Source organism: Mirounga leonina, unplaced genomic scaffold (assembly GCF_011800145.1).
Source record: "Mirounga leonina isolate KUSES-001 unplaced genomic scaffold, KU_Mleo_1.0 Mir_82, whole genome shotgun sequence".
Classification (NCBI taxonomy): Eukaryota; Metazoa; Chordata; class Mammalia; order Carnivora; family Phocidae; genus Mirounga; species Mirounga leonina.
Window position 1 is genome coordinate 47,056,435 of NW_023270825.1, and position 25,738 is coordinate 47,082,172.

Consider the following 25,738-nt stretch of genomic DNA (forward strand, 5'->3'; position numbering starts at 1 on the left):
TCCTCCCTCTCATGCTCTCTGTCTCTCATTCTCTCTCTCAAATAAATAAATAAAATCTTTAAAAAAAAAAAAAAAGATGAAGCTGAGAACAGAATAGGAAATTTTCCTATTTATTTTTCCCTATTTTCCCTCTACCTATCTAAACAGACTTACCTTTTTCTTTTTCTTTAATCTGGAGAGAAAATGAAATAGACCAAAGGTAACATTCCTGGGGCTCAAATAACTCACTATGACTATTAGCTGGCTGAAAAGAGAGGGTTTCTCTCTGATCCCCCTCTCAGGGAGGGGAATGGCTTCACACAATCTTAGCAGAGATGGGAGTCCTTCAGGGGAGTGAGAACATGAAGAGTGGCACCTTTGAGTTTTTCAGTACTCTCCCACACAAATCTTTGTTATCTTCCTTGGACAAATTCTTAGAATTGGAATTACCAGACCAAGAAGCATGAACACTTTTAAGGCCCTTGATCTGTGTTTCTCAATTGCTTTCCAGATAGATTTTATACCAGAAATGTATGAATCATTCCATTTTTTAAAATCATCTTAATTCTGCTATTTAGAGTTTAATTTTGACTAACAAGCAGCCCCCCTAAAAGTAAAAGTGTCCCTAAAACAGGGCTTTTTTTTTTTTAATTTTATTTATTTTTTAGAGAGCGAGCGAGAGAGAAACAGCATGAGAGGGGAGAGGGTCAGAGGGAGAAGCAGGCTCCCCACTGAGCTGGGAGCCTGATGTGGGACTCCATCCCAGAACCCTGGGATCATGACCTGAGCCGAAGGCAGACGCTTAACCATCTGAGCCACCCAGGCGCCCAAACAGGGCTTTTTAAGTTTATATTTTCATAGTAATCATATTCTGATTGCTTTACATCTAATAGCTACATGTAATAAGTTACAACATATTGCAGGGAAAATGAATATGATCCAAAAAGGAGGGAAGACTTCCCAGAGTATAGAGAAACAGACGGACGGACAGACAGAAACCCAAACACAAGGAATAACTGTATGCAAGGCAAAAACTTCAAAATCGGCCTTGAGCTGACTATGATAACAAAACCTCATTCATTTAAAAACATTAACTGATCACCTCAGTTGTGTCAGGCACCGTGCTGGGCCCAGGATCATGAAGATAATGAGGCATGGCCCCTGCCCTAGAGCTTATGGGCTCCACTCCTCCTCCTTCTTGAACTCCATGGCACCTGACTCAGAGCACCTAAAAACTATGGTACCTCACCTCTCTAGAACTAAGATATCCACCCTGCAATCTAGATAGTCATCTTACAATCAAGAAGTGACAATGACCTCTGACTGGCAAAAAAAAAAAAAAAAAAAAGAAGACAAAGTTCAGGTGTAGACACTCCTGTGCTGTCCTTACAGCAGGCCCTCTGATCTCCCTCAGTTCTTGCTTATTCTTACTATATGCATGAGTCCACTGAGCTCATGACCCACTTGGGAAGACCACAGCAGACTAGGAACATCACATTAGAAGAGAGAAGAGAGACTGGTGAGCAGGGAAGGTAACTAGGAAAACTGAGAACAGAACCCCCCCACACACAAAAAAGTCAAAAGATAGCGTTGTGTGCGGCTTGTGTTCTGATTAAGACCTTGTGTTCTGATTAAGAAAGAAAGCATACAATGAATTGTAAAAATATTTCCATCTAACATTTAGAAGTCAGTATATTACCTGGAACCCTTGGTAATGGGTATTAGGTATATCTCAGAAGGCTTTATGGAATCACAATACAAAATACAGTCAGAAAACTATTGCAATAAACTCGGTCTCATTTTGTGTCAAGCTTCTAAGAACTTTCTTCGTTGTCCACTAAAAGATTCCATGAAAAATGACAGCCAGCAAATATTTTTAAGGATACTGAAATCCAGTAGAAGAACTGTATAAAAACTATCCATTCTATGTTTCACCATAAGGTCCTAAAGAAAAACCAGGAATTTTTTCTGTTCACCCTAAAACAGCTATAAAGACTTTAGACTATACCTCTGTGCCCACGGCTAATGCAGTTGCTATTCAGTTGCTGCAATATTCCAGATTTACCCTGTGTATTAATTTCCTTTCGCTGCTATAACAAATTACTACAAACTCAGTAGCTTAAAACAACCCAAATGGATCACCTTACAGTTCTGGAGGTCAGAATCCTAAATGCATTTCACTAGGCAAACAGTGAGGTATCAGCAAGGCTGCATTCCTTCAGGTAGTTCTAGAGGTGAATCTGTTCTCTTTCCTTTTGCAGCTTCTAGAAGCCACCTGTATTGTTGGCTCACGACCCCTTCCTCCATCTGCAAAGCTAGCAATGTAGTGTCTTCCAATCTCTTTCTGACTCTGGGCCTCCTGGTTCCCTTTTATAGGGACGCTTGTAATTACCTTAGGCCCATCTGGATAATCTCTCCAACTCAAAATCCTTACCCTATTACATTTGCAAAGCTTCTTTTGCCATGTAATGTAACAAATTCCAAGGATTATAGGACATGGACATTTTGGGGCAAGCCATTATTGCACCTACCACACTCTAGGAGGAAGTATTATAATTATTATCTCATCCTCCCTTTGGGAAGATTGAGCCTTTGCGAGGTTAAGTGACATGTCAGACCCTGGCCTTCCAGCCTGCACTGCCCAGCACAGTGCACTTCAGTGCTGACATTAGAAGAGTGCTATTTGCACTCAGCTAAAAGGAAGGAAATAGGGAAATCTATCCTAAGTCTGTTTACTAAGTGGGTGAAAACATCTTGTCCAAATGAAGCAGCATTATGTAGCTGCCTCATGTGTTCATCCAGAAACCCCAGCAAGAAATGGACTCTAACACTTTCAAAGAGTCATGTTAGAATTTTGGTGAAAAAAATAACATTCTTCCTTTAAGAAGGAGGTGTGAAGAGGCTGTCCTTTCCAGCCTCAAATCTAAGCTCCTACTCAGGTCCTGTCCTTTTCTTCTGTCTCTGCATCTCCACTTTCTCACCCACCCACTCTCCCTCCCCAGGGTAAGCATTCACCTAGAGAGGCCCTTCTCCCCTGTTGGGCTCAGAACATGCTCTTGGCTTGCAGTGACAGGTGGCTGCTGGGGAAAGAAAAGGAATGTCAGAGCCAGATCTGCAAGGTCCTTAAAAGACCCTACCAAATGAGGTCTGGGACTTGGAGCTCTGTTCTGGTTGAAACCACAGAGCCCTTTATTGGCAAAAGCTTCAGCCCGCCAGATCTCAACCGTGAGGAAACTGGAGAGAAGGTAAACAGTGATAAATGGAGAATCGGGTAAACAGTGATAAATGGAGAATCGGGCTTTAGACAAGATGTTCTCAAGCACCGTCTTAGTTGAATGTCCACAGGAATCACCTCCCTAACACTTCAGGATTGTCTTCCTTAATGACAATAAAAGGGTTAGGATTCTTGAAATTACATCTTAGAAAATGCTTTCTAAAAGGGGGCATAGAAGATGTTATTCGTAAAATTAAAATGCTTATTTTCCCCTATTAGACTATCAGCATCACACTACCCCTTCCAATGTGATAGCTCCTTCTCCCACACATTGAAAGAAATAACCCAAAGAATATTCTGTGGTATAAGCAGAATATGGCCCCAGCATAGCCCCAGATGCATCTGTCCAAAATCTCTTTGCAGATATTTTATAGTGATTTTGGAGCAACGTAAGTACTGCACTCTTAAACCCTGATGTAGTAAACCACCCCCGCCCAAGAGAAGCTGTAACCTTGTGGGGGGAGGTGGGGAAGAACCTCATCCAATCTCAGAAGAACAACAGGGAACTCCTCTGCTCACCACTCCCCATGACCAAAATTCCAAAGGGGAGGATGATGCGTTGCTTTTCAATCCCTACCACCCCAGTCCACAGAACTGCTCCATTTAAAGAAAAGATTCACCCTCACTCAATATGGCTCAGGATTTAAAGAATGATATTAGGTTCATCTGCACAAACCTTGGTCACCCCTGAGACCACCAGAATGTGCCCACAGCCCGTGGCATAAACTTTACTTTTTATGCATTTCCAAGGCACAAAAGAGAAGCAATGGCCTTGTCACTGCCAAAAATTTTTCCCCCGGGAATTAATCCTGCCTGGGTCCCTATCCTGTTCTACCACAGCAGGCAGTGTGACTTGGGATGTGTCCCTTAACCTCTCTGGATTTCAGGAGTTTTTATTTTGTTGTTGTGTTTGGGGAGAGTGTTGGGAGGGGTTTCTTGGTTTGGAGGGGGGTTTGTTTTGTTTTTATTTTTGTCTCTAAAACTATAGACTTAGAGCAAATAACCTCCAAGTTCTTTTCAATTTGTACCCCTGGATTTCTTGTATAGTTTCTCTCTTCAAAATTACTGCTGAAATCTGTTAACTGTTTCAGAAAATGCTATAAACAGGAAAAGACACCTCCTGCCTCCTGCAAGGGTCTTAATAGGTCTTAAAGATCTGCCTATGATACAGAGAATTCAACACTAATAGAAAATAGTTGATAAAGGATCATATAGGGAAGAATATACTGTCCACCAGAGATCATTTTTCCTATGCCTCTGCTTTATTGTTCCTGATTCAGAGCATCAGAGCTCCCAAAACATTATTTAGTTAGAAGAATGTGCATTTCCAAGACAAAATCCTCAAGGTAGGTAAATCATACCTGAACAAATTTGGGTAGATTTTACAAAATCCAAAGTGAGAGGCATGCTAGTTTTCAGAGCCCAGAAAAGAGGGATACTCTGTTCCTTTTAATTTTGACAACATGCTTGACATCCCAGGGAATTTCCTGAATTTTTCCATAGAACTGAATTGGATCCAGACCCTATCTTTGGTTCAGGGGAGTATGCTTTGCTGTTGACACTCTGGGGAACAGATGAGTCCTTTGGAATCTGTTGTATCTATTTGAAATGCAAGAATTTTTAGTTCTTCTGATGGTACTTACTTATAAATAATGCCATGGTATTCTAAATTGGAGTGGAGGATTTGGTGACAGAGTGTGCAGCTGTCCCAGGGGTGTTCAAGAGACTATTTCTTCTCTTAAAAGGAATTTTTGCAAAACAGCTTTGTTTCTCACTTCTCAACTGCAGTTAATGCCACACTTAAGAGAGCTTAAAATTCCACCTTTCATTGTAACTTATGTACCCGTTGGACGTAATTGTGCCTTTGGACACTTATTAGATCATTTAAGGAGACTCAGCCTCCTTCATTCGTCTCTGTAAAATCTTCCCAACAGAAGCAAATTATTTTACAACTGGTTTATAATTGAACTGAAACTCATCTTTAATGCTGCTTGTGCAGTTCTTACTGACATAACCTTGTCTTACTGGGCTTTGAAATACAACTGTCTTGCTGGACCAGCACCCAAGGGCTGCCTGAGTTATAAAGCCATTCCCGAGCAGACAAAAAGATGACCAAGAATTCTACCAGTCACAAAGAAAGCTGCATTAGCATACGCTGTCAGAAGGAAGCCCTGTTGGTTTGCTTTTTCTCTTTGAATTCCAAAAATAACACCTCACAGACTGGTGAGGAATATTTCCAAAATATTCTACCACACCACAGAAATCTTTCGTACTCAGTACATGTTGGAATCAGTCAAGAAATTCTGCCCCTAGAAGATTTTCTCTAAATTATTCTTTTTCGTATGGTCAGCTCTCTCTCCAAGTTCCTGTTTCCTAGCTGCTCAGTTTTAATACAACGTCTGGCACATGGTAGTTGTTCAATAAATGTTAACTAACAAACAAATAAAAGAAGTATGTACCGTTAGCCAAACAGGAGTACATCACCTAAACATCCTTTTTTCACCTTGAACCCAAAAGTCAGTAAATAATAAGTGTGATCCCCAGCTGACCTTTGTTTTGATAATTTTTGATGGCTTCTTTTAAGCATAGGCCTCGACTCCAGAATCCAGCCAGTCCCGAGTGGAAAGGGAAAGCAGTCTAGTCAAGGGCAAGAGGAAAATGGTAGCCATTGACCAAGTTGTTGGAAAGTGTGCCTTGACACATTCCCATTATGAGCACCGTCCCCACCCCAGAGTTACAGCTGTGCCTAGAGTGACCACACCAGTGTTCAGCTGGCATTCTACTACTCTTCCCATTTGTCTTCCTTAATAAGCTGCTTTTACTCAGCAAAACTGTTCAGCAGACAGGATCACTGCATGTCATGAAACATGACAGGACACTCAGAATCTTTTAAGGTGCTACTTGTCTTTCTCTAGTGATCTATACATTAAAAATTAATAATAGTGATCCCAAATATTAGCTATGATCTGAAACATAGCTTTTGTATCATGTATTTGGCGGAGGTCGGGGGGTGGGAGATAAACCCTGTTCCTATTTGTCTTGGCTCAGAGAACGTTAATGACTGAGAAGCCTTCTCCAGATCTCAATATCTCAATAGTTGTGCTTTCAAGGGGAGGTGAGGAAGTGGGATGTAGCCTTCCTGCATCCATATGTTATATGGGTATAACATAGAATATATCCATGGGTAGTTGTGTGTATGTTCATTGTGAGTTGTGTGACTTGACTAAACCAGGGGGTGGGAATACTATACCCAATCTTGTCTTAGTGTCTTTGGTTCATGTTTTTTAATATGTCCAGTGGGGCAAGACAAGGAGAGTTAAGATTTGAATTTCATAGCATAGAAACAGGGCTGGAAATAGATTCTTTTTAGCCCAGAAAAGGGAAGATAATAAAGGGGATTGGTGACTGCTGTCAAATACTTGAAGAACTAGTGATCTTGGCCCCAGATAGTAAGGCTACAGTTGACGAGTGGAGTTCCCAAAGGGAATATATCCAGATGAATATAAGCAATAACTGTAAATTGGACGGGACTGCCCAGAGGCAATGAGTTCCTCAACCCAGGATATTTCAAGGGGAAGCCTGATGAGTGCTCCTCAGATGTGATCAAGCGTCTTCCTCTGAGACTCCTGTAATCTAAGATAATATCAAGTAACATAGATGATTTACAGGCAACTGACCCAACATTTGTACTGTGTGCCCATGGGGGAGGGCATAAAGGGGCACTGCTTATTTAGTCTGGCTGGGATCAGGTGGAAAACACTCTCCCTCTCATAATTCATTTGGAAAGTTTTCATGATGAGGTAAGAAATTTTTTTTAGGAGCTCCTTAGAGAAAATGGGGTAAGAGCCCAGCTGAAGGGGATGGGAGGCCATAGGTGGTGGGGGAAAAAAAGATGGAGATGAAATGGTTGGATAATGTGGGTATTAAATAAGCTTGCCTGAAAAGAGGGCATAGTTCAAAAGTGAGAGGAGTCAAGGAAAATTGGGTCATCAATAATGGATCCACATAAAAGACTAAAAAAACAGTAACTATTTTAGTGTTGAGTTATTAATCCCATGAATAACCACAGCTAACTCTCAGCCCCCGCCCCACAGAGTGGTGCCATCACCAACTCGGTACTCAGAATAGGAAAGGTGAGTATGTTCCATGATGGCTCAGATATGCTCCCCAGGGTCTGGATTCAGTATACATCTCTTCATTGGTTTTCAGATGATGACTTGAAGGTTCAATATACTCTAGAATTCATCTCACTATGTATGTCCTTTCCCTTAATTTTTAAAGCAACAAGTATTTTCAATATAATGAATTGATTGCTACCACCTGGTGAAAAATACATTTCCAAGCAAATTCTTGTTAATAAAAAATCTTTTTCTGACATGTATATGGCCTTCTCTCCCTAAATGAAGCCCGTACCAGTTTGTGGTGCTGTGTTGTGTTTCAAATTTCCCGTTAAACTAAAAGACTAATTCCCCCTTGAGACAATTATAATAGGAATCATTTCTGATTTGCCATTTTTGAACGAAGAAATGACCACATATTTCATGTCATCCAAATTATATGAAGTTTAGGTAGAAGAAACTTTGAATATATTATTATTGGGAATACCACACCTTAACTCCATTAAGTAGCAGTTCCTTTTCTCTGAGATCTTTTTCTAATTTTCTTTAAAAAAAATTCCCCAAGGATAAAAGTAAAGCCTAAAAAGCTAACTTTAATATTGTAAATGCAGAAATTAAAGTGGGGCTGACTCTCAGCAATATTCAGTTAAAACTAGCCAATGGCCTTGTTCTGAGCTTTTCAAATAGGATCATGTTACATGCACACACTCCAGTTATTTTGGCTTGAACATGCCCACAATAGCATTTTGATAGGACAAGGATATGTTCAACATGGAGAAGCATGCTGACAGACTCAAACGAGAAAAATATTCCCAGGAGCATCCTCTGGCCACCAAAACAAAATTATTTTTTCAATGAAAAGATAATTCCTTGGCTTTGGACCTAGAATATTACTATCATGCCATCTCTCTTTCTTAAATTATTATTGTCACAGTGTGTTCTAAGAAGGTCTTGATTGGTAAAACATCTATCTCTGACCAGACCACCCTGCTGCCTAGAACCAGCTATTGTTTGACAAAAGAGAAAGGAGTGATTTTAGTAATTTAGTGATCTTCATGCCAAACCAAGTATCTGAAAATAAAGACATTTTTGCCACCCACGCACCTCACCATGGCCCCACGGACCGTTTATTATTAGAAAACCAGAGCTGTCCAAGTGATATCCCTGGGGTCTGATCCTAATTCAGAAACAAAGGTAAGGATCCTTCCCTGATCACTTGTTCAGCCCTGTCTTCCTTTCCTATTCAAAGAGCAAGTGTGGACTGTGTTAGGATAGAAAAATCATTTCGTCCATTCAGAAATGGAAAAATACATATAAGTAAGGAAAGGGAAAAATATGGAAAAGCAAAGAATTGGTTAAAAAAAAATCATCATCTCCTAAATAGAAACCCTTGAAGAAGCCATTGTTGTGCAGGTAATAACTTCCAAGGTAGCTGAAGGGGGTAAAGTATCACTCTTGGTCATCAATGGATAAAATCTACCTCTAAAAGTTTCTAAATTCAACTCTAAAAAATTTAACGAAAAGGAAACCTTCCAAAATGCCTTCAGTAGCACTAAAAAATTGGGAGAAATGAGAGCAATTGTCTGTGATGTTTGAGACGTCCTCTGGTCTTGAGTCCTGACCTGCTAAGAATGCCCTCCTGGCCCCCAAGCCACTTTGGTTTTGTAAATGCCTTGTGGCACTTGCGGGATGGATGAGGCTTTGTGCAAATGCATTGGTAAGGCAGGTCTTGGGGAACCGTGCTCGGGCAGGTAGCAGATTTCTGATCTCTAGTTTGCATTGATCTTACATCTAGACACAGATTCAGAAGAACAGACACTCCCTTTTCCAGTGCCTTCGGAAAGATTGCCGCTCCGTAGAATGAGTCCTTTCTCCTCCACCCTTAATCTACAACCCAGCTTTCCCGGGAGATCCTACTTTGATTTACGATCCTCACCCCACCAGCTGAGCTTGCATTCTTCTTTGCAGTCTCTCAATGCACCGGGTGAGCTGAGCTCGTCTGATCTTTCCCCTTGATCTCTCTGTGCCTTGATGGCATCTCCAAAATACCTGTTTTGTTCTTGCCATTCATGTGCATGGAGAGGGGCAATGAGCTAGTCTCTCTGTCTGTGGCCCGCTTCCCGTATGAGGAGCATTTGGATGCTGGAGCTTTGTGGCGTTCTTGTCTGTGTGGTGTAAGGCCCGACCATCGAGCTGTGGTCAATGTCCAGTGGCATTGGAAAGTGACGAGTGAAGTTGTTCTTTTTGCACCAGCTGGAACCGCCAAGGATGACCCGCTCTGTCATCCCACGTAGTGGCCCAGCACGGCATAGGCGCTGGCTGAGTGGAGGCTGTGGCCTCAGTCTGGAGGTTTGCAACCCTGCTGTATCCAGGAAACCAGCTGTGTCTGGGAGACTGGATCTGTGCATCCAGCCCGTAGTGGTCTGATTAAACATAGACTCAAGAGATCTTTATTGAAAAAAGAAAGTAAAAACGCACCAACAGCAGAATGCATCCCACAAAGCAGGCAAAGCAGAGAGCAGATATGAAAGTATTTTCTGCAAAAGCCTGTGCTCACTGGTTGGACAGTCCCGCTCATGGCGGATTTTTTCCAGCCACGGGGAGGGACCATCACTAGCCAAATTAGAAACCCTTAACCGGCCTAAGGGCCAAAGATCCAAGTCATGGCTAAGGCTGGCTTCCCCCAAGTTTCCCACAGCCAAGCAGGTTGTGACAGGGCTTTAGGTTGATTTCAGGGAAGCTAGACATGCGTTACTGTGCAGTCGACTCTGTCTGGCCAACAGAATCCTAAAACATCTAAGATGCAGACCTATTTGATCTCTTCAGGACTATATTGTAATCGTGGATACACGTGATGCACATTTCGCATTTCCAAAGGTTTCTTTTGTTTTTTATTTTATTCTTTTTGCTCATCCCACATCCTGGAATGAAGAAGGCCACAGCATGACAGTGCAAAAAGGATGCAGGGACTTGAAGCTCTCTTTAAAATGACATTTTTCTTTGTGCTTTTACGTTTCTTATTGTTTTTCTGTGCACCACTGGCTTTCAAACATGCTTTGTTATGGAACTCTTTTCACTTGTGTCCAATGTACTGAAATACTGTTATAGTCTTTGTAATGTATATTGTCTCAAGAATAAAATGAAATGTGGGTCGGGGGAGATGTGACGGCTGTATTTAACAGCATTGTTCTAGTTGTACCATCGACTCTTAAATGTATGGTGGTATGTTTTCAATAGCGTAAAAAGATTTCAGAACGCTTGTTTTGAAAAAGACTTGCAGAAGGCATGATTCATTTAAAATTTTTAAAAGCCCTCTTCAGATTCTATAAATTCATTTCCAAAGCGGGATATGAGATTCAGCTTTAAAACTCCTTGTATTCAGTCCTCACTACGCTCTAACCTGTGAATAAAGTGATAATCGGTAGAAGCTAAACATAAAAATCAGCCATGAGTTAGGAGAAAATGATTCTTTTGTATGTGAATTCATCCCAGAGTAAAATAAACAAAAGTAAGGACATACCTTTCAGTTTTGTTTTTTGATTCAATCATTAGTCCTTTTTTTATAGTAAGTTGCTGTATTAATTCTAAAGTTCTTTTAATTCAGTGTATTATCCTTCAATTGTTTTAGAAATTAGTGTATAAAGGCCTTACAGAGTTAAAAAAAAATTAAATGATCCCCTCTAGGGGATACCCCAGTGCTCATCAAAAATACATTTTCCAGATCAGTCCCCAACACCACTTGAAACTATAGTTTATACACCTTTGAACATTCTAAGACCACCCAACCCAGCTTCTCATGGGATCCAGATCTTGAGGAAGGAGAGATGGAGAAGTTCCACAGGTGATTCTAATATCTCCCTGATACCATCCTACCTCCACGAGAGCCCCCTCCCCTCCCTTAGGTGAGAAGAACTGATGTAGTAAAAATGATCTAAGAAGGAGATGAAGTCATTTGTTTCACTACATTTAATTCATGTCATTATTAAAAATTATCAGATGTTTTTATTAGCATATACATTCTATGTTCAGTCACACATATACGTGTCATTTAACTTGGGCCCAAGTCACGACAAAGGTCTTCTGGTTACCACCAGAGTTAGAAGTGCATGGAATAGTGATATAGAACAGAATTATTATCAAGATCCAGTGATTTCTCCTTCTCAATTGGATGAATTTTTCTTATTTTTATTTTATTTATTTATTTATTTATTTATTTATTTTGCTTTCCTCCAGCCCCGAATTTTTCCCATTTTTAAACAGTAAGCTTTCTCTTTAATACGGAAACTTCAGTGGAAAAGATTGAGCTTGGGGGCTGATAAAAACTTAAGCTGTGTAGTTTAGAATCCACTGGGGGAGGATTTATTAGATGGAAAAAAAATGCACTTTTCGCTTTGAAAGAGCAAGAGAAACCATTTTTACCCAGCAAAGTTAACTAATATAAAAAGGGCTTTGGTTTTTCATGAATCAGGCCTCTGGTGACTCTTTTCAGCTGGTGCTTTTTAAGTGTATACAAATACTGTTTATCCACCTGGTTGCCGCTTCATAGCTTTGATGTGTAGTATCTCTTTATAGGATGCAGCTTTGAGCCGCAGTCTGCACCTTACTCTCAGTTAGGCAAGTACACCTATATCGTGATTGTCATCTTCTACTTGTGTGATTGGCATGCTCAGTATCCTCCACCAAATAAACGGCAGCAGCTTATTGTATGTCAATAAAATTGTCTAATTGTCATGAAAATCCCGTTATAATACTGCCCCAATTCCTTAGAAAAGCGTATTTTTAAACTTTATACCTAAAAGAGGATTACATTTCCCCCCAGTTTTCTTATACGTCAATGCAGAGCACTCTTTACGAGAGCTAACGTGGGTTAAGGTACAAGTCAGACCAACGGTTGTAGTGTTTGTAGTGTTTGAAATTGAGCCCTTTTTTGGTATTAGTCTATCAAAAGCAACGTGTTTTCTTATCAATGTCAATTTTGCTTCCTGTTTCTCTCTCCCATGCCTTTCACTTGGAATGACAACAGTTGACATTAAAAAGCTGTTGGCAGGTATGGAATAACCTTATTCTGTTACAAATAGCAAAGACCAAAGTGCATGTGAGGTGGCTCACAGGTTCAATAAATCAGCAGTGACATCTCTCCGGAGTGTGTTATTGGTAGGCGGCATTTAGAACTTGGGTTGTAACGATGTGTGCAAAGATGTCATTCTGTCTTCACCTAGCGTCCAAAATACCTACTGCTCCAGCGAAGTATGTTCCATGTTAGCGTTAGGAGTAACATGCAAACTGTTATTTTTAAGGTATGAAGGAAGCGACCTGTCTCACGTCCAAAGTCACAGTCACTCATGAAAATTAGGTCATGTTGCCGATAGCTTTGCAGCCTCTGAGCTTCCACTAGCTCTAAGGAAGTTTTCAAAACGACTAGATGTCAGCATTCCTGCCGAGGGGCTATTTCCTGGTTTCACTCAGTGTGTTTTATCCCTCCTCCATCTAGGACTGTAGATCCTAGCCTCCCCGCCTCAGGGTTACACAGGCATCTTAGCGCACCCTCTCCCTTTATGTCTCTGGTGTACTGTTGTCCCAGTCACCGGGTGAAGGGACTTGCACCTTCCAAAATCGAGGCCACTTCACTCCCGGATCACCTGGTTGGGAGTGCAGTCTGAGTCAGGTAACCCCTGCTGAATCGGTCTTGTGTCCTCCGTCTGCTTCTGGGTGCAGAGAGTACCACCTCCCAGGACGTGGCCCCTGTCTGCTCACTCACAGCCCCCCGTGGCCCCGGACACCTCCTTCCTGCATGGCAGCATGAAAACGGGACACGACACTCCTCCCCCGTGCAGGGGTGTGTGGCGGTACACAGGGCTCTTCGGATCCGCCTCGGTAACCCCACTCCCTTCTCTTGTTCCCAGTGGCCTGGTTTGCTTTCGACCCCGGTTCGGCACACGCTGACATCATCTTCTCCAACGACAACCTGACTGTGACCTGCAGCAGCTACGATGACCGGGTGGTGCTGGGGAAGACCGGCTTCTCCAAGGGCGTCCACTACTGGGAGCTAACCGTGGATCGCTACGAAAACCACCCTGACCCTGCCTTCGGCGTGGCTCGCATCGACGTGATGAAGGATGTGATGTTAGGGAAGGACGACAAAGCTTGGGCAATGTATGTGGACAATAACCGGAGCTGGTTCATGCACAACAACTCGCACACCAACAGGTACCCGGCAGCCCCCAGACCGAGCCTTCTTCACGTTGGCTTCTGGTAAAAAACAAGAGCCTGAGTTCCAGGTCCTAGTAAATAGACAACATTGAGGCAGCCAGGCAGGTGGGCTTCAGTAAGTGGCACAGGAGTTCTACTATTCTTACCTGAGGCTTTCTCAGTGGTTAACTGATGGATTGAGGGATTTTTTTTTTTTTTTTTTTTTGCATAATGCCAGAAACGTGAGCCCTTTCCTAGGCCCTTCACCGTGGCTAGAAACAGACTCCCCATGCATATCCGTCCCAGGAAAACATCCGAGGATTATAAAATCCAGACCTACAACTTACCAGGAGAGCTGTTTAGTTTTTCTGAACCTTCGTCTCCAAATCCACCCAATTAGGATAATAATATTTTTTCCGGACAGGAGTGTTCTCCAGATTAAATAAGATATGTGAAAATGCCTCACATCAGAGGCAGCTGAAAACAGAAGCCATTGTTCTTGTTAGGATTATTATCAATACCACTGCCCACGATAGAAGCCATGCATTGAACTAGATCTTACAGATGCCAGTTTGGATAGCTTTAGAATTTGTAGGACGCTTATTATCATATAAATTCAGAACATCCAGTTTGCTGGGGAAGGAGAACATAGTAATCTCCTCAGGTTTGCCTCTAACACCAAAATATAGGCAATTATCATTTAACCCAAATTATATTTTTTTTCCCTAGACTTCCTTTATCATTTGGTTTGCCTAAGTCGAGAGGTGTCTTGCAGGGATCCTCATCCACCTTATTCTCAAAGATTTTTTCTAAGATACACTCTCTTTGGTGTTTTGAGAAAAAAAAAAAAATACAGCTCTATCCAGTCAGATCAAGAGGAAAGTGAGGCTGGCAGTGGTAGGCTGGTGGACAGCACGGTCTCAGCTTTTTCTGGAAGGTTATCACTGCTCCTTCTCTAGTCGGTAGGATTCCTAGGACCTCCCCTTCCCATTCCCTTGGACGTTTTCTATGCACGTCCATCCAGGTGTGTGTTGTTCATTATCACTTAAAGTGAACACGCATACCGTTTCAGCCTGATATCAAATGCTACTAGGTGTAGACAAACGGTCGTCTTTGGTGATTTACATTTGCAGGAGCCCTCAGTCACCAGATCCCTAATGCCATTCCCCCATGTGCCGCGCTCACTTTTCCCTTCTAGCTTCTTTAGTTTGGAGTGAAGGAGCAAATAAAACCACGAGTGTCACACTATGCAAAGAAACACATTCTTAAAGCTGAACATGTCTGCTTGCGTGCAAACTGTGCTGTCGTTGTTGAAGTTGTGAATTAACCAGATGCGATTTATAAGCCTGTCTTTTAACGACTATGTACAGTCTGTATTCTGCATGCCAGGGGGAAAGAACAACACTTACCCAATTTCTGTGCTCTGCTGAGATGAGGATGAAATTCAATATTGCTAGACCTCGAAGAGTTGGGGGGTACGGCAAATCTGATCGTCCATGTTAATGGCTTTTGTGAAACCATCAATTGAAGCATAAGACATAATTTGCTTTAAAATGACATTTCAATGCAGGTTCTTTAAAAATCACTCCTCCATTTTCCACGATATAATTGTTTCGCTTTGCAGGGGAGAATCCTCTCCGATGTTGTCATTTTTTAGAGAGCCTTCTCAATTTAAACTCTGCATGCCCAAAATTAACATCTTTCGGGAACGAGTTTTTTCTATTAAATCAGTAGCATAAGGCCCCACATCCAATTTTTCATGCATATGCTTTCGATTCAGCATAAGTGCTTCTTTATTTTGACTTTCAAATTAAGTCATTTTGGAGTTGATGTTTAATTCCCACCATTTGTGCCAAGTGCACGACATAGCTGCGGACGGAGCTCATAGCTCAAAGCCGACTGGTTTTTTTCTTGGACTTGAACGATTTGTTTTCTACTTCCACGGCTCAGAGGTAGAGACCCTCTGGGAATGAGTTCACTGTGAACGACAGCAGAGCAGGATGGTCGAAACTATATTCTCAACAGGGTGCGATATCTCCCGGGAGTGAAAGTTAGTGTGTGGGGGGTAAGCAAAAAAATCTTACTTTTTATTTACAAAACACAGATATACACACAACACATAAACAGATACCGAGTATATCTGTGGTAATAAAATGATATGTGAGGAGGGGTGACTAGGGGAAAAAAAATATTACTTAAAAACGCTCCTGGGGTGTGGGGAACAATATTTTTAAACAGGCTGAGAAATACTAGTTAGTACAAAAGGGATTGTACATTGAGTAGAAAGAGGGGAGCTTCTAGAATGAAGACAAGTGAAACCCAGTTGTTTTCTTTTCCCACAGAACCGAGGGAGGGATCACCAAGGGGGCCACAATCGGGGTCCTCCTCGACTTGAACAGGAAAACCTTGACCTTTTTTATCAACGACGAACAGCAGGGTCCCATAGCCTTCGAGAACGTGGAAGGCCTGTTCTTCCCGGCGGTGAGCCTGAACAGGAATGTGCAGGTAAGCGCCGTGCCCCCACGCCTCACAGCAGCTTCTGCCCGCTCTGCTTCAAAGGCTGCCCGCGGGGGGTACGTTAGCCCCTGAGAGAGGGAAGCCAACCGTGTAAGGCCCAGACTGAGACCCGGAGGAAAGGAGAGGGGAAAGGGACCAACGCTGACAACTGAGATGATCCCAGATCAGCATCAGCCCCTTCGTTAAGCTTGGACACAGTCTCACTCACAGCAAGTGGGAGATTGGAACTCAGTTCACGGTTTGCTCTTGATCAGCCCTGAGGCCTAGTTTCATCCCTAGTAGGAATGAAACCCTTGAACCAGCTGGCTTGAAAACAGAAGGAATGACTTATGCAGAGCTCCGTGAGCGCCCCAGAGGTGAAGGTATGAGACGGAAGTATTAGCACGGTTACCAGAAAGCCTGAGCATCTTCTCTGCACTGTTCCTCCGATCCGTTAGGTCCTGGGGCTAGAGAACAGTCCCCGCCTGCGGGCTACTTACTTACAATTTACTGCAAAAGGCAAACAGGTTCTTCTCATGCATTCATTCAACAAATAACCACTGAGTGCCTTTAATATGTCAGGCACTGTAATTATAATTATTATAGGCATTGTTGTTTATCAGTGAAAACAAAACATAAAAATCGTGCCCTCGTAGAGCTCGCATTTGAGTTATGGGAGATAGGATCAATAATAAGCACAATGACCGTGTTAATGATATACATGCTAGAAGGCAGTAAGTGCAAGAGAGTCGAGGCCGAGGGCAGGGGTGGGGGTGGGGATTGGGGGTGCGGGGTGGGGAGGGCAGCAGTCGTCTCAGCCAGGGCGCTCCGTGTGGGTGGGCCTTATTACCGTCCCAGGTAAGCTGGGCCCTGGAGGCAGTGAGCTGTGTGGAGCTTTCCCGGCAGAGGGAACAACCAGCACAAAGTTTCTAAGGCGTGAGGGGCCTCAGGGGAGCAAGGCGGGGCCAAGGGGCCCTGGCTGGGGCGAAGACCAGAGCCGCGGGGCGCCCTGCGGGGCACTACTAGGCTGGTCTCTCCCTGCCCTTCTCCGCTGGAGCTCTCATCAGCCGCGCACCATTCGGCAGACAGCTGCAGGCCGTGGGAATCATAACCCTGCAGGTGTTTTTTCTTCTGTTCAGAACCATAGTCTTGGGAGCTATAAAAAAAAAAAAAAAAGAAAACCATTGTTGTTTATCAGCATGTGCAGTAAAAGTGATTGCAACCCAGTGACCTCTGCCCTTCTCTCTTCCTGCGACTAGATGGGGTTTTCTGGGAGGCTGAAATCTAATCTCTCAGAGTTCAGCCTCTACATTGGAAGAAAGGAACCCATAAATTGTCATAGACGTGAGTCTTAGAAAAACCTCCTTCAAAGTCTTCCCCATTTTCAGCTGTTTCCCCTTCCAAAGAATATTGTCCTCGATGGTCTTCAGTGGTTTCCAGGATGTTCTGAGTATCCTTAGAGAAAGACTCTGGGGCTGGGGAGACAGGGACGAGAAGGGGAAGGACAGTAGAGCAGGAGACACTTCCGGCCTCATCCATGCAACTGTCCACCGAGGTGCAAGGCTGCACAGGAACCGGGGAACAGTACCCCTGCCCGTGTTTCTTATACTTGGCAATCGTCTATTCATTCCCCAAACGGAAGCCTCATCCTAATCGGAGTAACTAGTAGTGGACACGTGGTAAGAGAAGGGTTCTCCGCTCACCGGTTCTCTATCCATGGATTTGGCATTGTCACTGCGCCCTCACCAACAGGCTCTGCCACCTGCAGATCAATGCCTGTGTCTTCAGTCAGAAGGAACACAGCCTTCCCAGGATCCTTAAAAGAGGCAGGTGGATAAGAACCATATTATCAAGATTTGGGAAGCCCCCACGGTGCCCAGGCTCTTAGCACAGGCAGAATTCTACAAGAATTCTTCTTTAACATCTACTAGAATAGACGTTAAAGAAAGGTAACAGGTCCCCTGCTGAATCAGGAGCACACCCACTGTGCCCCCGGGGAGGGGCAGATGCAGGGAGGGTTCCCACGGTGCCTCCAGGACTCACAGTCTCATCCCCCAGGTCACGCTTCACACCGGGCTCCCGGTCCCTGACTTCTACTCCAGCAGAGCATCAATAGCCTAAGGATGGGCTGTGGAGGCGCCAGCTGCCCGTCCTTACCTCCGTCCTTACCTCCGCCTGAGAGAGCGAGAGCAGGAGCTCAGCCAGCATGTGGTGGGATGCCGGAGAGCTGGAAGCAGAGGGGGAGGAGGAGAGAAAAGCTGGTCCCCACGTGCTCACACCCCACAGCGCTGCTTCGCCCCTTCCTTTCCAGCCTCTCTCCTGTTCTGATGCCTGCGTTCACTTCTGCGTCCAGTCCAGCAACTCTAACCAACAAAGGACCTAGACCGCCCACCCTGTCACTTAGTTTCCACTTCCAGATTTTGCTTTTATTTTACATAAGTTTTTTTATGTAGGTGAGTTATATTTTGTTTCTTTTCTGATCATGTTATTAGTGACTTACTGAACTGTTACTGCCAAGAGAATCTTCTCCTGATAACCTTTTTCTTAAGCTTTCTGACAAAGAGGTCGTAGAGAGAGGCGGGGAAGAAGTAGTTGAATTCAGAGCTTGCAGTTTACCTCCTAGAAGGTTCTTGCCGTTACCTCTCGTGCAGTGTTAGCCCTGCATAGCTAATCTTTGTGAGGTGGGCAGAGTGAATGCAGCATCGAGAAGTTTTACTATCCACTGATGCACAAAAATAATAGCCAAATGGCTACACAAAGGTTCACCACAGGCAGGATCATTAGGAGAGCTGGGTCATTGAATCAAACTAGAAAGTCTCTAGACAGAGGCAGACCAGGGGGTTTATGATTTGGTTCATTCATTTAACACAAGTCTTTAACTGAGAACCTACTATGGACCAGGCACTGTTCTAGCCACTGGAGACACAGTGGTGAACAAACAGGTGTGCTTACCGCCCTTCTGGAGCTTACGTTCTCAAAGGAGAGCAAACCAAAAATAAGACAATTACAAATTATTATAAGTACTACGAAGTAGATAAACAAGGGGCAAAGAGGCTCATTGGCAAGATCTTTCAGTTCCCCAAGAATGATGCTAAAAATCTACCAACTCTGGCCATGGCACCAGAAACATACCAACTCAATGCCTTTTCAGCTATGCTATTTTAATTATGGTACCTGCTGCCATTCATCACAGAGCCCTCCTTTGGCAGAAATGATGTCAGCATTCTTATTTGTTAATGCTGCAATGACACTAAGCCTTAAATATGAATGTGGAAAAAAAAATAGTGACCAGAGAGAGAACTCATTTTCAGTAATGGGGGATCTTAATTTGCAGTCCACGGCATCCCCATTCTCAGGATAAACTCACTTGTCTCCATGTATATCTGTGCCTGTTACAAATGACAAATCCATCCACTCTGCTGCCATTCACAACCTAACTTTCTGGAGTAGTTCAAATAATGTTTGGAAGAAAATGAAATTGTATGTCATTGCTGTGACTGATAGCAGAACGATAATTCTTATTACTTCTCTATAGAGATAGACTTACACAGTTACCCTTCAGATTCTTTAGTTTGACATGAAGTTTTAGAAAATGTAGAACATGGAAAAAAAGGTTCTGATTCGTTGTCTAAATACTTGCCAGTGAGCCAAGAAATTCCGCATGAAAAAACAAGAGTAACAGATAAAAGAGAAGTGGTAGGATGGGAAAGCTAACTAACTAAAGTTTTGGCAAAAAGTAATATATGTAAATAGCTAATTATTTCCTTTTGTGCTTTATTCAGCTCATCTCTATCGGTTACAGTGTTTTTCTAGTTACGTGTACCTAATTTATTGAATGGGTGCTATCCTGTTTATGTCCATCTTGGTTTCTTGGCTACAGAAAAACTGTTGCAGGGCAACACTAGTTTGATATTTGATTTGCTCTCCAATGAGACTCGATGGCTGGGCCGCTGTAGACTCAGAGTTACTCTTGTTCTTTATTAAATTCATCCTGCTAAGTAGATTTCTAGTGACTTGTAACACATAGTTTACACAGAATTGCCATTGTAGATGCATACAGCTACTGTACTAGAAAAATGGATATTTCTGGTGTGCCAATAAAAGATTTTTATGGGAGAATCGCATATGTCTCTTTAAAATTTCTTAGTTTTTGCCTATTTGAGATGACGATTCATCTTTGTCAGCGCAATATGTCTTCAGCCAAGTGTGACTGGAAAGTCCCCCAGAGTTCTTGAAAGTACTTGGTCCTCACCTGATTTCCTTGGGAGCACCGACACCATCCCCTGGTGGTACCTACCTCCTGAATCTTAACTTAGTGAGAAACATCTATAGTTTAGATGCTGTTTGGGTCTCCTTCCAAATCTTAGGAACTTACTTTCACAAACCTGCTCCTGAAAAAGGCCATGAACTTGTACTACAAAGTGTAGTGTTACTGCCTTTTTCAAATCTGGTTCCTTCAGCCTTTCTTTGAATGGCTGAACAATGTAATTGTTTTTAAATAATCGCAATGGGGACGCCTGGGTGGCTCAGCCGGGTAAGCATCTCCCTTCAGCTCAGGTCATGATCCCAGGGTCCTGGGACCCTGCTCCCTGCCCAGCAGGGAGTCAGATTTCCCTCTGCCCCTCCCCTCTGCTTGTGCACACTCTCTCTCTGATAAATAAATAAAATCTCTAAAAAATAAATAATCACAACAGTACTGATCACCTTTATATTATCATTACCCCTTTTTAAATTTTTTTCTGCTGACATTTACTTATTTTGGGCTGTAAATTTTATTTTATTTTTATTTAAATTCAATTAATTAACACATAATGCATTATTAGTTTCAGATGTAGAGGTCAGTGATCCATCAGTCTTATATAATACCCAGTGCTCATTACATCACATGCCCTCCTTAATGTCCATCACCCAATTACCCCATCTCCCCACCCCCACCCCCAGCAACCCTCAGTTTGTATCCTATGATTAAGAGTCTCTTATGGTTTGTCTCCCTCTCTGGTTTTGTCTTGTTTTATTTTTCCTGTATGATCCTCTGTTTTGTTTCTTAAATTCCACATATGAGTGAGATCATACAATAAATATCTCTCTCTGATTGAATTAGTTCTGTCCACGTCATTGCAAATGGCAAGATTTCATTTTTTGATGGCTGAGTAATATTCCTTTATATATATATATATATATATATATATATATATATATATATATAAATCTTCTTTATCCATTCATCTGTTGATGGGCTCTTTCTATAGTTTGGCTATTGTGGACATTGCTGCTATAAACATTGGGGTGCAGGTGCCCCTTCGAATCACTATGTTTGTATAGTTTGGATAAATACCTAGTAGTGTAATTGCTGGGTCATAGGGTAGCCCTATTTTCAACTTTTTGAAGAATCTCCATACTGTTTTCCAGAGTGGCTGCACTAGCTTGCATTCCCACCAACAGTGTAAAAGGGTTCCTTCCCCTTTCTCCACATCCTCACCAACTTCTGTCATTTCCTGACTTGTTAATTTTAGCCTTTCTGACTCGTGTGGGGTGGTATCTCATTGTGGTTTTGATTTGTATTTCCCTGATGCCGAGTGATGTTGAGCATTATTTTGATGTGTCTGTTGGCCATTTGTATATCTTCCTTGGAGAAATATCTGTTCATGTCTTCTGCCCATTTCTTGATTGGATTATTTGTTCTTTGGGTGTTGAATTTGATAAGTTCTTTATAGATTTTGGATACTAGCCCTTTATCTGATATGTCATTTGCAAATATCTTCTCCCATTCTGTCGGTTGTCTTTTGATTTTGTTGACTGTTTCCTTTGCTGTGCAAAAGCTTTTTATCTTGATGAAGTCCCAATAGTTCATTTTTGTCCTTGCTTCTCTTGCCTTTGGCAATGTTTCTAGGAAGAAGTTGCTGCAGCTGAGGTCGAAGAGGTTGCTGCCTGTGTTCTCCTCTAGGATTTTGATGGACTCCTGTCTCACATTTAGGTCTTTCATCCATTATGAGTCTATTTTTGTGTATGGTGTAAGAAAATGGTCCAATTTCATTCTTCTGCATGTGGCTGTCCAATTTTCCCAACACCATTTGTTGAAGAGACTGTCTTTTTTCCACTGGGCATTCTTTCCTGCTTTGTCAAAGATTAGTTGACCATAGAGTTGAGGGTCCATTTCTGGGCTCTTTATTCTGTTCCATTGATCTATGTGTCTGTTTTTGTGCCAGTACCATACTGTCTTGATGACGACAGCTTTGTAATAGAGCCGGCTTCCCCGCTCCGATACCTGGGAGCTCTGCCGCACTCAGGCACCCCCTGTCTTTCTGTGACCCCAAGGGTCCTGAGACCACACTGTCCCAGCGAGGGTTCCACCCTGCTTCACCACCTGAGCGCCTTTCAGGCAGGAACGTCCCCCACTGGAGCCAACAAAGTTCCGGTTTTGCACTCTGCTATTATATCACCTTCTGGTAGCCAGCTGATGGAGGCTCCCTCCTCCCACGGTTTAGCTTCCTTTTTTTTTTTTTTTAAGATTTTATTTATCTATTTGAGAGAGAGAGAATGAGAGAGAGCACATGAGAGGGGGAAGGGTCAGAGGGAGAAGCAGACTCCCTGCCGAGCAGGGAGCCTGATGCGGGACTCGATCCCGGGATTCCGGGATCATGACCTGAGCCGAAGGCAGTCGCTTAACCAACTGAGTCACCCAGGCGCCCCGGTTTAGCTTCCTATGTATCACTTTGGATGCACTTCTCTGCGCCTCCTACCTTACAGAAAGTCCTAGTTTTTCTATTTGTAGAGTCGTAGCTATTCTTTTCTTAGATCTCCAGTTGAGTTCACAGGTGTTCAGAATGATTTAATAGTTATCTAGCTGAATTCCTGGGACGAGACGAAACCAAGGTCTCCTAGTCCTCCACCATCTTGGACTCCTAGGGAGAGAGCCCATTACCCTTTTTTTTTTAAAGATTTGTTTATTTATTTTAGAGAGAGAGCATGTGCAAACAGGGGGAGGGGCAGAGAGGGAGAGAGAGAGAGAATGCTCAAGCAGACTCCCCACTGAGTGTGGAGCCCGACTTGGGGCTCAGTCTCAGGACCCCAAGATCATGACCTGAGCTGAAACCAAGAGTCCAATGCTCCACTGACTGAGCTACCCAGGCACCCTTGTCATTACCCTTTTAAAGTGAACTGGGGGTTGTGTGTGTGCGTATGTGTGTGTGTGTGTGGCTTTTTTTTTTTTTTTTTTTTTGAGGAAACCATCCCCTGCAAGCACCTGACCCAGCTTGTGACCTCAGAGCGGCACACTAGGGAGCTGGCAGCTGCCGTGCTCTGTGTCCTCCAGGTTTCCCCACATCCCTGTTTCCTCACCCCGCTACCCTGATACTTCCTTCTTCTTCCTCCATGGGTCTGCTCGCCCTGGTAGTTTTCTTCCCTTCTGATCTCTACCTAAGGAAACACATGAGTCGCTTTCTACTCTTCGCGTGGCATTGAAGTTAATGGAACTTCTGATTCCTGGCATCACCTCCAAGGAATGATGAAGTGATTTGCAAGATATCATCCTATTTTCTGGAAGTGAGATCCTTTTTTTCTAACTCTAATGTGTGCATTAATCTTTTGCTTATCTCTTCAACTCACTGGTGAGAAAGCAGGAATCAGGATTTTTGATCATGAATCAAAGGAACTATGGTAATTAAAGAAGTTCTCAGATCACACTAGCTTATAATTTATATGAAGATGCTAAAGACACCTGCGTATATATTCAAATATATATATATATATATATATATATATCTATATATATATATATATATATATGCCAGCTACTTCCACTGATGCTGGCGTTTAGGGAAACCTGAGTCTGACATAATACATCACAGGTAACTGAGACTTCCTAAATCTTGTCTTCATCCAAAGAACCAGCATTTTGGATACACACAGAATTTGAGGTATTGAAAAAGACTGAACAGTGGAGGCACCTAATTAAATGCACAGAAAGATCAGTCTAGTTTTTGGATGTATTATCTGTCGCACTCTGCCACAACTGTGCTAAGAAAAGCTTCAGGTACAGAATTAGCTATCACAGAATTAGTAGTGATGGTTGCATAACCTTGTGATTGTACTAAAAATCACTGAGTCATACACTCTGAAAGGGTGAGGAACCATATTGGACATGACCAGGACTCTCCTTACAGCCTCCCTCCAACTACACCCAAGTCTGTTCCTATTTCCCCCATGCTATCCTCTGAGATAAAGCCCAAGGCAGAGGGAGGGGTGTCAGGGACCTAGGAGTTGATCTCCTCACCCTGTTTTGCTTCCCTTCCCATATTCCTTTGGTTGGTGGAAGGGCTTTAATTTGCTTCCTCTCCATTTTGTTCTGAGCCTCTCTAACATGGACTTTAACTTCCCCCTTTGCTGAAGTCCAGAATGGTGGAGAGAGTAGAAAACCTGGCTCCCATTAAGGAAGCTATTAAAAATAGCTCTTACACCCCCCAGTGGTTATCAGTCTTGCTCACATCTTTCTTCCTTCCCACCAGGGAAAAATAAATGTTCACCATGAAATCTAAAAAAGTTAATATTTTGGTGGGTTGGTCTTGCCCTTTTTTTCCCCCCAATATTTTTTTCTAAAATTCCCTAATAATGAACATAATAAACTATCATTCCACTAATGAGGATGGCCGAACATAAAATTTTAATTACCTGTTAAACAACTTACAAACCATCTTTTGACGTATAGCCACAATTTGTAACGTGTATAATAAGGAAAGCATAAAGCTAAAAAAACCACTGTGATGAGAGAAACTTCATAAAGGTAAAAACCAGTGGTTTTGCACTCTGGCTAAAATTCTCTAGTAAGGACAGTATGCTCAATTATGCATTTCTATACATTCCACACAAAGAAAGGGGCACAACGTGAGATCATGCATATAAAAGCGCTTTGTGCAAGAGAGATGAAAAACACGTGAAATGTGATTATTAATTATTAAGTAACCTCTACACTCTGCATTATCAGACAACCCTAAGAGGACTAAAGTATAGTGACTGAGGGCAGCCTCTGGCAGTAACTGTCTCAATTCTGGCCCTGGCTCCAGGCTGTGCCAGCTGCGTGCCCAGGGGCACGGGATGAAAACTTACCCACGGGGATTATTTGTTTGTGCGCAGTCTGTTCATGATGCCACCATCCCACCCCCTCCCTTTTTATTACCAAGATCCCAACTGAGTGTCAATAATGATTCATATAATCATCTTTTCGGGAGACAATGCCTATCTGCGGAACTTGACAAAATGTTAAATTCTTTCGTTAAATTAATGGAAGACTGTAGGCAAGGGCATTCTGAGCAAAAGCAGTAACTTGATTCGTATGATACACTAAAATCTTTTTCAAAGTCACAATAATCAAAACGCCATATTATTACTAAATCAACTACAACTTAGAAATAGAGATTTCAATAGATATTGAACAGAGAGTCACAAAGGGGGAAATGAAAATTATTCAAAAATGTTGAAAAATATTTGAAAATTGGTTAGCTATTTGAAAAGCAAAACTATATTCTTAATCATATCTATGTTCCAGATATTAAGATGGCAACATAGAATATTTAAAACTTTAATAAACCAGAAAAGATTACAAATATTCATCTGATCTTTCTCACGGAGGCTTAAATCACTGTAAATTACTTTATGCAATAGGCTTATCAATTTTCTAAAACTCTCC

General features: G+C 42.5%; 1 protein-coding gene across 5 annotated transcripts in view; it reads left to right on the top strand.

The window, feature by feature from the left end:
* Window positions 1–19,338, top strand: part of TRIM9 (tripartite motif containing 9) — a 109,352-nt gene extending 90,014 nt beyond the window's left edge. For 2 of the 5 annotated variants that reach the window (XM_034992257.1, XM_034992258.1), the window contains exons 8-10: window positions 13,275–13,578; window positions 15,903–16,065; window positions 18,115–19,338. In XM_034992257.1, coding sequence (XP_034848148.1) covers window positions 13,275–13,578; window positions 15,903–16,065; window positions 18,115–18,177 — 530 coding nt within the window. In that variant the 3' untranslated portion in view covers window positions 18,178–19,338. Of the gene's footprint in view, window positions 1–13,274; window positions 13,579–15,902; window positions 16,817–18,114 lie in introns of those variants that run through there. The other 3 variants (XM_034992255.1, XM_034992256.1, XM_034992259.1) reach the window with 2 other exon arrangements.
* The last annotated feature ends 6,400 nt before the right edge of the window (window positions 19,339–25,738 follow it).